Consider the following 13,559-nt stretch of genomic DNA (forward strand, 5'->3'; position numbering starts at 1 on the left):
GGTGATAAACAGAGTTTTTCGATATACACTGTTTATCGAAAAACAGTGTTTATCGGTCGATAGACACAGTTTTACGCCGACGCCAGATGCCTATCAATTCGATAAACAGTGTTTATCGGTTGATAAACACTGTTTATCGAGAAAAACTGTGTTTATCAACTGATAAACACAGTTTTAAGCCGACGCCAGATGCCCAATAATTCGATAAACAGTGTTTATCACTTGATAAACAGTGTTTATCGAAAAACTCTGTTTATCGACTGACAAACACAGTTTTACGCCGACGCCAGAAGCCCAATAATTCGATAAACAGTGTTTATCAAGTGATAAACACTGTTTATCGAAAAACTATGTTTATCGACTGATAAACACAGTTAAACACAGTTTCACGCCGACGCCAGATGCCCAATAATTCGATAAACAGTGTTTATCAATAGATAAACACTGTTTATCAAGTGATAAACACTGTTTATCAGTGATAAACACTGTTTATCGACTGATAAACACTGTTTATCAAGTGATAAACACTGTTTATCGAAAAACTATGTTTATCGACTGATAAACACTGTTTGTCGAAAACTCTGTTTATCAACTGATAAACACTGTTTATCGAAAAACTATGTTTATCGCCGTGTTTATCGAGTGATAAACATAGTTTATCGAAAAACTCTTCATCAAGTGATAAACAGAGTTTATCGAATTAATGAGCATTTGGCGTTGGCGAATAACTGTGTTTATCGAAAAACTGTGTTTATCAAAAAACCTTGTTTATCAAGTGATAAAATGTGTTTATCGAAAAACTGTGTTTATCGACCCGATAAACACTGTTTTTCGATAAACCGTGTTTATCACTTGATATACACTGTTTATCGAAAAACTCTGTTTATCACTTCGAAAAACTCTGTTTATCGCTTGATAAACACAGTTTTTCGATAAACAGTGTTAGCCCACGAGTCTGTGCGTAAGAATAATGTTCAAGGCAAAACGGTTATGTGCCGACGTATCACAACCTGGAACAGTGTTCGATCGCTGGTAGTAGTGCGTTATGTAGTGCAATGTTCAAAACAAAAATATTGAGAACTTCTCGGAATGAACCTCAAAGGCAGTGGACACTATTGGTAATTGTCAAAGACTAGCCTTCACAGTTGGTGGGTCTCTACATATACATAAAATAACAAACCTGTAAAATTTTGAGCTCAATCGGTCACCGAACTTGCAAGATAATAATACAAGAAAAAACACCCTTGTCGCACGAAGTTGTGTGCGTTTAGATGGTTGATTTCGGGACGTCAAGTTCCAAGTCTGAGGTCTCGAAATCAAGTTCGTGGGAAATTACTTCTTTCTCGAAAACTATGGCACCTCAGAGGGAGCCGTTTCTCACAATGTTTTATACCATCAACCTCTCCCCATTACTAGTCACCAAGAAAGGTTTTATGTTAATAATTATTTTGAGTTACTACCAATAGTGTCCACTGCCTTTAAGCAATCAACAACAAACTTTTACTTTTATACATGCATCAAAATGTTTTTTTGTTTTCACAGAAGCTGAAAATGTATGGAGGTATGACTCATGGAACCAAAAGCCCGTAGTAGGCAGCACACCTGCAGCAGTATTTAACCTGTTAAGAAGAAAGGAATAACTCTTTTCAAACCACGGGGTACGGAACGGATTGAGAAGGTAGCCTTATCATTTTTTGGCATAGTATGTGACTGTTGAAGCAAAACTGAGTTCAATGTACATTGTGCATTGTAGTTATTTGCTTGATGTATTAACCGGGCACTTGACTGGTGTACAATAGTGTGCATTACTTCCGACCCGTACGCGTGTACGACTGGTATAAACCCGGGGTAATAGAGGGAGTCCGTTCACAAACACTCCGGATGGCAGACTATTGAACGACTTCAACTTGATACTGGGTCCCCGACAAACCCGCACATAAATCAGCAGGCCTAAAACATTATTTGTACGACTAGTTTGAATAAGGTCTTCTCCGATACTGTAGAGTAACAGTGTTGGGTTGACATGGTGCCGTCGCGAATGTTTCGCAGCCCGTTGTGGTTCGATGTGTTTCTTTGCTTCAGCTGCACCTTGGCAGTGTTCGGCAGTCCGGCAATGACATCCGAAAGTGGTAAGTAATAACATAATTACTAGACCAAACACTTCCATTACAAATAAATTACTCTATCACAAAGTAAATGAAATTCATTAGGGCCTATGTGGCGTTAGTTCTCTATTAGTCCAGCTCCTGTTAGGTTTGTTTAGAGTGACGGACACTACGATAGAGTACACTGTTTGATTTAATTGCATATAATATACAGACATATTTACCAAACCTAAATATTGGGTCATAAGTTGTGTTCACCATCAAATATCTCGAAATGGCTTCTGTCATCAACCATTAGCTTTAGCCCTTATATACATATTTCTCTCATTTACAACCCAGTCTGTTTTTTAAAGTGTTTTCTTGTTGCCTGTTTGTCTTGTCTCCTTGTTTGTAGTTTCTCAGTATAGGCCGTTTTCTACAAGCCTGCTTAATCTGACAGCCTCACACTCTCTGTATTTTAGCTCTCATCTCCGTGTGTTTATTATTTTGCTTATCGATGTATTGTTATACGTTTTATTTTGAGAACTTGTAGTATGAAACATAATTACTTGAATTCATTTTAAGCCGATTAGATAATGTACATATAGTCAATCAGCAGAAAGGAAAAAAAAAAAAAATTATTGACCATACCATTTGATGGGTTTATACAAACGAATTGTAATTTTGTTCTCCAGAAATACCAACTCCATGTGATAGTTCGCCCTGTCTAAATGGAGGGAGCTGTAGGGATGATTGGGGTTTCGTGGAGTGTTCAGGATGTGATGAAGGATGGCAAGGAAATTACTGTGAACAAGGTAGGACACCAGACCAATGTTAGATAAGCAACAATCTATTGAGTCCACTACGTAGAGCTACTGATTGAAGCACACAAAAATAGCTAAGCAAAACCAAATGGTGCTTACCAGAATAACAGTCAAACTCACATGTAAATTATTTGAATTGTCATTACTTCAATAGCAGAACATTTTTAAGCAATATTTTCTGTCTAAGCAGCTCTATGAAATGTATTGCCCACTAAAAGTAGCTGTGCATAAAAAGTAGCTGTGCATAGAAAGGAATTCATTCCTACCACATTAAGGTCACAGACGAAACTACCATGTCACAATGAAAGGATTGGTGACTTGTATCCTGCATGCTCATTCCTGGAATAGTAGACATTGTCAAGGACGTTTTGTTGCCTAAGCAGATTCATGAAATTGGGCCCAGGTCTTAGCAGAAATGTACCTGTCGACATCATCGCACATAGCAAATCCCAATTTAAGATTCAGATTTCGTATGTGATCTTGTGGTGCTATCTGTATTAAGGCACTCTGCAAAATGGTATAAAGACGAGCAACATATCTTTACACGAAATTTTACACCTTTAATTTGCGCACTGTGGATAAAGAACACAATCTGTATTTTTAACCCTATTTTTAACCCTATTTTTAACACCAATGAGTAATTAGCACTCAAATCCAATGTATTTGAAGACAAATACAATGTGGATTTTTGGTCATAGACTTCGGTAAAGCACTGTATAAGTAATGTTCAATACACATCAATATAATTATAGGTAACGACAAACTACATTCAATTCGACCACCAAACTGGAAGGGCTCTAGGCTCATCAGTGGGCAACACATTGTTCAGTAATGTTCGATTAAACATACAAGTATAACGTGTTTATTAAAATAACTTTGGTGTATTGTTTATCTCCAGAAATAATTTCTCCATGTGCAAACTGGACCTGTCATAATGGAGGGAGCTGTTATCTGCGATCTTGGGGTACCGCGTATTGTGATTGTCAAACAGCATGGCAAGGAGATCACTGTGAACAAGGTAGGACACCAGACCCGTATAATGCGTCAATCTATAGGGCCCGTTTACGTAGAGCTGCTTAAGCACACAATCTAGCCTGGCACAACCAAATGCTTACCAGAGTAACGTTACCAGCCAAACTGCCATGTCACATGTATAATGATATGACTGGTCATTTCATCCTGCTCATTTCTTCAATAGCAGACACATTTTAAGCAATATTTTCTGTTTAAGCAGTTTTATTAAATTTTGACCAAGGCTCACTTGAGTTGATCTTTTAGCGTTTGTAATCGTTTGTTATCAAATGCATATGGAAAGATGCTGTAAACGTTGCAATCAATGATCCACACAAACATGGCTCGAAATCGCACGGTTTTCCTTTTACCTCGTGGACTAACACGGTCGGTCATTTATGGGAGTCATATTGACTCCCATAATTTAATGGCCGACCGTGTTAGTTCGCAAAGTAAAAGGAGAACCACGCAACTTCGAGGCAAAATAATGTGATTTAAATCTATTGTTACAACTGTCAACTTAACACATAACTTGACACATATTCACATAAAAGTGTTATTTATCGAAAATACAGCCAAGTATGGTCCGTCGGTACGAGTGTTCCCACGTCTTTACTGTGTAGCTTTTATATTACCACTATAGGTCACGTGATCATATTGGTAGCGCTTTCAACCACCAAAACACATTGTTTGCAGTAATGTTTGCTAAAATATACAATAATATAGGGCCTTATGTGTTCATTACAATAACAAACTTTTGTGTATTGTTTATTTCCAGTAATACCGCAATGTGTAGATTGGATCTGTCTGAATGGAGGGACCTGTAATAAGGATATTTGGGACGGGCCGATCTGTGATTGTGATTTAGGATGGTATGGCGAACACTGTGATGAATGGAGGGGAACATCATGTAAGATATATATGCATTACTCTATAAAGAACCCATTTAGCTAAGCAAAACCAAATGATTACCTTCTGTAAACCCTGTAAGTTATTTGTAATTCTGTGAACTTGGGTAAATCTGTGTAAATCTGTTCAGAAAGTGTCCAATGGCTTTAATACACACTAATATTAGGGTAAAAAAAACATCCAATTGACTCCCAATGGCAGGTTATAGTCGGGCGTTTGACATCAGTGGTTTGATTCAACTCTTTTATTTCCATATATAGCTAAAAAAAAGCATGCCGTGGACTAGACCCATGTCAGAATGGCGGAATATGCCAATCATATAATGCAGGTGAAGATCCAATATGTGACTGCCCACCAGAATCAACTGGTACATACTGTGAACAGACAAGTAAGTACGCCAGTCAACAAGAATAATTCATATAATTTTACTGTACATGTGGACTTTTAAATTCACTGGACACTATTGGTAATTTGTCAAATACCAGTCTTCTCACTTGGTGCTTTATCTCAACATTTACGCACAAAACAACAAACCTTGAGCTCATGGACGTCGAAGGTGCGAGATAACTGAAAGAAAAAACACCCTTGTCACACGAAGTTGTGTGCTTCAGATGCTTTATTTCGAAACCTCAATATCTAATTCTGTGATCTCAAAATCAAATTCGTGGAAAATTACTTCTTTCTCGAAAACTACGTATCGTTTCTCATAATGTTTTAAACCTTCAACAGCTCTCCATTAATCATAACCAAAATACTTCTTATGCTAACAATTATCTTGAGTAATTACCAATAGTTTTCACTGCCTTTATAAGGGGACAGATTTTTTATTCAGAGGCCCACATTAACATGTTTCCTTCTCAAAACTTCACAAATGAAACAGCCATAGGAAAGTAAAAGTATTTTGGTTCATTACAGGGGCATAGATAATTAAAAAACCGCGGTTTGAAAGTAATTTAACATCGGTGTAAAGTTTTGCTCATTTTAAAATATTGAACGACTTTGAGGATGTTTAAAAAAAGTCTTTGCTAGGAATTTGATAATTTGCCAAAACGTCACAATTTTTAATCGCCAGTTGATGAAGTCACTTGTTTCATTGCATATTATTGCTTTGCTTTGCTTTCTTGTTTGTTTTCACGTATTATTTTGCGTAAGAATTCCATGTTGTCATTTCTTTTTTTGAAATGCGCTTTGTAAACACTATTATTGTTACTATTGTTTGACTAGTTTTTATTATCAAATGTCTGTATAATTTTACCCAACAGGTGCTGGGTATGCGGGACTGGGTTTATTTGCAATAATACCCATCACCTTGGCTGGTCTCGTTCTGGGTGGTCTGTCGCTGGCACTCTTCTTCTGGAAGGTCAACCGCTTATATAAAAAGTAAGAAATATAGACACTATTGGTAATTGTCAAAGACCAGTCTCCTCACTCGGTGAATCTCAACATATGCATACAATAACAAACTTGTGAAAATGTTAGCTCAATCGGTCGTCGAAGTTGCTAGATAATAATGGAAGAAAAAACAACCTTGTCACACGAAGTTGTTTGCTTTCAGATGCTTGGTTTCGAGACCTTTTATTAAAAAATTCTAAATCTGAGGTCTCGAAATCAAATTCGTGAAAAATTACTTCTTTCTCGAAAATTATGTCACTTCAGAGGGAGCCGTTTCTTAAAATTGTTTATACTATCACCCTCTTCCCATTACTAGTTACCAAGTAAGGTTTTATGCTAGTAATTAGTTTGAGTAATTACCATTAGTGTCCACTGCCTGTTATGTTTGAAGTTTTGCACGATGTGAAGGATAATAATAAACTATAAACAATAGTAAACTTGCGGGGGGTTGCGGGTACAACCAACAATGTAACAATTCTCTTTTTAGGGAGGTTTGGCCGGTTTGGTCGCGACATTTCGAACAGTAGGGCTCCTGCTCGTTTTCAGGCAGAGTGTATGGTTCGAAACGTCTTGGTGATTCAGCATGGTATGAACACTCCTCACTGGAAGTCGTCAGACCTTTATTTGTTGAGTGTAGCATTTCGTACAGTAACATAACCCTTTACCTACCTGTGTGCTCATTTGATTTTTACTTAGGACCACACCACTCCTAGCACGCTCGGTATCTGTGCACACACTAACCATCTAGACGCCACCACCACGCCGCCGAGATCTACACCAATACACAGAGAAATACATCTTTATAGTCTAACATCAATCTTCAAGAAAAGTAACTTCGAGCGTCATGTTTTAATTAAAGTTGCTAACATACCCAGTTTCCCAAATTTGGTTGGTGTTGATTCCGAAAATGATGGATATCAAGGCTCATCTTTAGAAATTGTCCCTGAAAAATCACTTTAAAAAAAGCATACACTTGTTATCAAAGAATAGTCAGGCTCTGCTGTAGTTTAATGTTGTTTTATGTCAAACTCAGGAATCTGTATAAATAATTGGTTGCTTTTAAAACCAAAATTCTTCTCATAGGTGAATAAACACATGTTTTTTGCGAGTTTATCTTGAATTATCCAAGATGTGTCATTTGAAAGGTGACGATTCTTTTTTTATATCCGCTACTTTGAAAGCTGAACCTAGGTTTAAAAAAAGGACTTTCTGAAAAAAAAGAACAAAAAAATACCTGTTATTGGTATAATAAATAACACTGTGTTCTGGATCTCTTTGGTGCGTCTGTGATTAGTGTGTATTTTGATCTAATGGATATCAAACTGATGTAATTACAACATCAAGAGATATTTTTCGAACGTCCAATGACTAAGATAAAGGCTTTTTTTAATACTTTAATTATAGATTTAGATTTTTTTTTTATCCACAATATTTTACAACTTTCTCTAAATTTGTCTTTTCTTGTACAATTTTTTAATTTTTGATTTTTTTTTTTATACTTCATGTTTAAGAATCTCTTACCATAATTATGATACGGTGTATATTTAGATCTATTTTATATATATATTGGTTTTTGGTGTTGAGTTATGTACTCAAATATTAATGTTTTACTTCAAAAATGAGTGTTTCTTTTGCCAAACTGTGATGACCACTCTTGATCAATAAACCCCATTTACCACCTGACAAATACGCAGACACAAGGATTTGTTGTTGCAGTGAATTCTGCCACGAGTGATTTTGTTTTATTCCGTATTCTGAATTCAGTGGTGAAACGACAAATTTATAATGAGCACCCTTTCCCCGAAATGCCCTGCTTTGGTTGGTTGAAAAGAACAATGGAAACACATCTGAACAATCACAAGTGCTTAGCCCCGACTGTAACATGAATATACATGAATATGCATATTTCCCGGTGTTAAATCGGTTTACTGCGTTACGCAATAAACCCTAATAGTACCAGGAGCTCCAGAATATGCATAGTCAGTTTTATGAAATCGATAAAAAATGCACCAAAGACCTTATAGTTCTAAGCAGACGCTTGTGATTTTATATCCAAGTTAGGATCTTGTATAAATAACTAGTTGTTTTTAAAACTCCCTCCTCACTACATTATGTGAATCAAAACAAGTTTCCAAAAAAAAAAAAAAAAAAAATGTTCAAAGTTTGATTGATTTCCGGTATTTTTTAAACCTCAACCTAGAATTACAAAGTTCTTTCTCGAGAAAAAAAAAATTGTGAGGAACCAATTGCCGGTTCTTGGTTTTATTATTTGACAACACTGTGTGTTCTGAATCTCTTTTGTGCGCCTGTGTTGAGTGTGTAATCGACCTAATGAATATCAAACTGATGTTATTACAACATCAATAGATTTGTTCAAAAATGAAATGACTAAACTTCACAATATAATTTATAGTTAGTCCAGAAGAAGGCCCCTTTTAAACACATGTAAGTTATACGTGTAAGTCATCAACACTCTTTGCAGTTTCAAATTTCTTTTTAGCCGAAATATATTTAAATTTTCTCTTTATAAATATATTTTTATTTGTGTACAATTTTTACACTCTGGGTACAATGTGTTATACTTAAGGTTTTAGAATCGCTTATTACGGTTCGGTGTATAATTAGACCTATGTATTATTTGTTTTGGGTTTTGGTTTATGTCATTTCTCTCTACTTTTGTTTAATTCAACGTTTCTTACTTCCCTATATAGTTGTTCATTGCACAGTTTTAAAGGCATGTTATACTTTTGGTAATTTGTTGTCAAAAACCAGTGTCATCATCACTACACACGCCTACACAAAACCTGTGAAAACCTGTGGCAGTAAAATCAAGCACACACATAGGAAATACATGAAATTTACACTAAATATAAAACCAAGGATATCCAAAAAAATGAAATAAAAAACACCTTATTTCCATCGGGGTCCTTAAAGCAATCGCACAGGATCGGTAAACAGTATTGTCTAAAAGCCCACACTTCGTATATCACAACTTATATATAAAATAACAAACCTGTGAAAATTTAGGCTCAATCGGTCATCAGAGTCGGGAGAAAATAACGGGAAAACCCACCCTTGTTTCTGCACGTTTCGCCGTGTCATGACATGTGTTTAAAATAAATCCGTTGTTCTCGATATCGAGAATTGATAATTGTTAATGTTTTCACAAAAAGTAAAGCATTTCATGGAATAATACTTCCAGGGAAGTCTTTCACCATTACCTTCTTTAAACCCTGTAAGTTATTTGTACATGTAAACTTTTAACTATTGTGTTCTGTTCAGAAAGTGTCAAATGGCTTTAAAAAACACAAGACATTGAGCGTCGGCTTTCAAGACTTTCGTGCCTGCAGCATTTCTATGCTTCAAAAGTTTGGGTGAAGAGGTACCTACCCCTTTATCTTAAACTACACTACCTCAAAGGGTGTCGATTCTAACAATGTTTTATTAAATAAGCATCTCTCTAGTTCACTTCACCAAGTAAGTTTTTATGCTCATTAAATGGTTGACTATCTACCAAAGGTTTACCCTTCCCTTTATAAACTTTAACTCCAAGTTGGTTGCAAAAACACTGAATCTTGTCGTTTTGACGGCTGCTTGCTTCTATTTATAACATGTTTTTAAGTTATCGAAGCTGTGACATACATTTTTTTGCCTAAAGGAACCCTACAAGATTAATGAGAAGAAAAAAAATCGTCTTAGATCGTCTTTTTACATTTTGGTAATGTTGTTGCCTAAAGATTTGTGTTTAATAGATGGACATGTTTGTTTGATGTATGTATATTCTTTCTGTTTTTTATTTTACTATGTTACTCTTTGTACACGTGGCTCTTAATTGGATAGATAGCAGTTGTATTACTGAGAAGGCTACAATACGTATATAATTTTACCAACAAGTAGATAAATAAATACTTTGCAAATTGGAACTTCTCGTGTATTATAAATCACGCCATCATACTTTCAAAAAATAACCATTTAAAGTTTTAACTGTGATGCGATAAATAAAGTAAACGGTCCCGCACCCCCCCCCCTTATTTGCTGTAATCCGAAAATATGCACACGATAACAAATATGTGAAAAGTTTGCTCGATTGGTCATCGAAGTTGCAAAACAATAATGAATGGGAAAAAACCTTGTTGCATGCACTATTCTGTGAGTGCTTTCAGATGCCCGAATAAAAGGCTTCATCAGGCCTGAGGTATTTTTCAGATTCATATAATATCTCAGTGTATATAAGTTAATTTATAAGTTAAACCTGTTTCTCAAAAACTACGTTACTCAAGAGGGAGCCGTTTCTCACAACGTATTATACCGTCAGCAGCTTCCCACTGCCCGTTACCAAGTAAGTATTTATGCTCATAACATATTATTTGAGTGAATACCAAAAGTGACTACGCCTTTAAGTATAACTAACGACTCGCACTTAACTTGGACACTGTGGCCCACAATAACGATACAGTGATGAGGACAGAAACCACGTGAATAACCCAAGAAACTTCATGTTTCCATCAGCTACTTATGAATATTCAGTTATGACGTAGGACTATTGTCACGTGATACAAACCCTGTGCCCTTTGACACAAAACACAGCCTCAAATCTCGGAATTATTCGAAGCGTTAAGTTGTCATAGAATGGGGTGACAGTGGGCGCAGTGGACCAGCAGATTACTATTAGATTTTGCGTCGCTGGTTACTTTGTATGGACAAAAATAGCAAACTTTATAGAGGTTTATGAAAGACACCGTGCAGGATTTTTCCTACATTTGGTTCTGACCCATGTTCTTGTTCGTAGAATCTATTGGTGTTTTTTTTAAACACCGGAAATATATATTGTTTACCAGTCAAGTAGCAATAAATGAAGGCGTTAAACTTTTTGTAGGCATTATGAGTAAAAAAAGAAAGGGAATAACTAAATATACTAGGAATTGGTGGTTTTTGTTTAGGGAAGGTTTTGTGTAACGTTTCTCGACTGACCTTGAGTGGGAAACTAAGAACATTGATATAATAACAATAACGACGACTTGTATTGCGCATAATATATCCAACCGGCTTGGTGTTGAAGGCGCAATAAAGCAACAGCCCACAAAACAAACGAAAAGTAAACGTAACAAACTAACTTCTGAGGCATAAGATAAGTTTAAAGAAGAGTAATGGATTTCTTTGTTACAAAGACAAGATCTAAGTGGGAGAGACAGTGGGCCGGATAAATAAAATCTAGCAATTACTTATCAAGTTAAAGGTTCAGCATTAGCAAGAAGACTGAAAAGTAAAAGATCAGGCATGAACATTTTGCTCGCTGGATTACCTTTCACTTATAGACATATAAATAAAAACGACATTTTACTAACATACTGTAGCAATTACTTGTATTTTTACAAGCTACTGCATGAGGAGCTTGAGATTTTACTTAAACAACAGTGTTGCATATTATGGCTCGGTATCGGGTCAGTATTAAATGGTTATTTTTCCATTGGTCTAATGATCCAACGATAAATGTTACTTATAAATTTGTTGTGTACTTTAATTGCTCTAAAAGAACCAATCTCTGGAGCGCTGGCGTGGAGAGGCTGGCTGTTTCCTCATCATAGCCACTGCCGCCATCAAAAACTTGACTAAGTGGAAACTGCCCTGCCTGCATTTCAGTTAATCGCTATTGATCAGCGAGTCCATGCCTCTATTGTTATACTCCTGAATACCCCGCTATTGTACTTTTCTCTGACCATTTACTAATCCGTTCAAGTAAATGGTGTTTTTCCAGTAAAAGGTTATTTATAGAGATTTGAGCAAATTCTCATGCCTGATCTTAAACTTATCGACATTTTGTTAATGCTGGCCTTTACACGGCCCAGTATCTTGTGAAACTATCAGGTAATAGTAAAATGTCGGTTTTATTTACATCTCAATAAGAAGAGTCCCTCAAGCATTGATTTTTACCTTCTAGTTCGACCAATTACTAGCAATATTAAGGCTTACTTTTATTTATAAGGATTTAAGTAAAAGACTAGTAAAAGCAAATGCTAGTTTTTATTTATCTGGCCCAGTGGCCGAGCTGGGATAGTGGTTTGTATGGAGGGGGGTCATTATTTTCCACTGATTTCAAAATGAACTTTGCGTAAATCATCCAAGAAAACGAGCCCGGGATTTATTAAGGTTTTACCGAAATAACGCTAATATTTTCACATAGAAAGTGAGTATATATGTGGCACCATCAACAAACCTTCGCACCAGGGCACCGCGAATGAGTAGTTATACAAAGTATATGTCACTGTGGTTAATGTATCTATAAACACACAGCACATCTCACTTGTGGAATCACACGGTTGAAAAAATAATCGCCGGCACAAATTACACATAAAGCTTGGTTTATTGGTTGTGAGTTTCAGAGTCCACATTATTCCCCCGAGTATACAGTTAATTACGAAGACAAGTGTTTTAAAGCCATTGGACACTTTCGGTACAGAACAAAAAATTAAAGTTCACAGATTTACAAATATTATTTCATGAAATGCTTTACTTTTTGAGAAAACATTAAAACAATTATCAATTCTCGATATCGAGAATAACGGATTCATTTTAAACACATGTCATGACACTACGAAACGTGTGGAGACAAGGGTGGGTTTTCCCGTTATTTTCTCCCGACTCCGATGACCGATTACGCCTAAATTTTCACAGGTTTGTTATTTTATATGTAAGTTGTGATACACGAAGTGTGTATGGGCCTTAGGACAATACTGTTGTGCGATTGCTTTAAATTACACAGTTTAGGCTGCATGCCACACTTATGTTTTTTCTTCAAACCAGATCAATTTCAGGCTGACCCCTAAAATTGTTAAAATTTTGGAATTCTGCTCTATTTGGAAGAAGTGTTTTTGTGTGTTATCTGGTGTGATTTGTCGTTATTGAACAATGTTTGATATGAATCATAATGATGATTATTATTATTCAAACAGTAATGCCATGATAACTTGTTGTGCCGCACCACGGCTTAGGACACGGCCTGGACATGGTACAACGGTCTTTTCGGAGCACGGCAAAGTAAGGAGTCGAGGCCTTAGCATGGGACTGATGGTTGGGGTCAGCGGAGCTCCGCCCCCACGAGCCTGCACGGAAGACACGGTCTGTTTACAAAAGCACGACTGGGTTGGGGCCCATGACATGACGTGGACTTGGTGCTAGGAATGTCTTCTCGTAGCACGGCAAAGTGCGAATTCGGGGGCCTTTGTGAGGCGATTGTTGGTTTGGGCCAGCGGAGCTCCGCTCCGTCGACCCCACGCGAGCCTGACACGGTCCGTTATTAAAGCACGAAGGAGGGGGCTGACGGGGTCCTTTCCTGTACCCA

The 13,559-nt window shown here is 36.6% G+C and overlaps 1 protein-coding gene and 1 long non-coding RNA gene across 2 annotated transcripts; both read left to right on the forward strand.

Moving 5' to 3' along the window:
* Positions 1–1,672: 1,672 nt before the first annotated feature.
* On the forward strand, positions 1,673–4,873 carry LOC139938233 (uncharacterized). Its single transcript, XM_071933642.1, has 4 exons — positions 1,673–2,129; positions 2,780–2,899; positions 3,807–3,926; positions 4,698–4,873. The coding sequence occupies exons 1-4, from the start codon at positions 2,024–2,026 to the stop codon at positions 4,871–4,873; spliced, it is 522 nt and encodes a 173-aa protein (XP_071789743.1). The 5' UTR covers positions 1,673–2,023.
* Positions 4,874–5,095: 222 nt separating this feature from the next.
* LOC139938609 (uncharacterized) lies at positions 5,096–10,079 on the forward strand. The gene is made up of 3 exons (XR_011786178.1): positions 5,096–5,216; positions 6,091–6,208; positions 6,917–10,079. It is a non-coding gene; the product is annotated as an uncharacterized lncRNA (long non-coding RNA).
* Positions 10,080–13,559: the final 3,480 nt, after the last annotated feature.

Source organism: Asterias amurensis, chromosome 6 (genome assembly GCF_032118995.1).
Source record: "Asterias amurensis chromosome 6, ASM3211899v1".
Lineage (NCBI taxonomy): Eukaryota > Metazoa > Echinodermata > Asteroidea > Forcipulatida > Asteriidae > Asterias > Asterias amurensis.

Coding starts and splice junctions, on each gene's coding strand:
- LOC139938233 (XM_071933642.1), top strand. CDS start 2,024: ATGGTGCCGTCGCGAATGTTTCGCAGCCCGTTGTGGTTCGATGTGTTT. Junction 2,130..2,779: donor GGCAATGACATCCGAAAGTG/GTAAGTAATAAC, acceptor TTTGTTCTCCAG/AAATACCAACTCCATGTGAT. Junction 3,927..4,697: donor AGGAGATCACTGTGAACAAG/GTAGGACACCAG, acceptor GTTTATTTCCAG/TAATACCGCAATGTGTAGAT.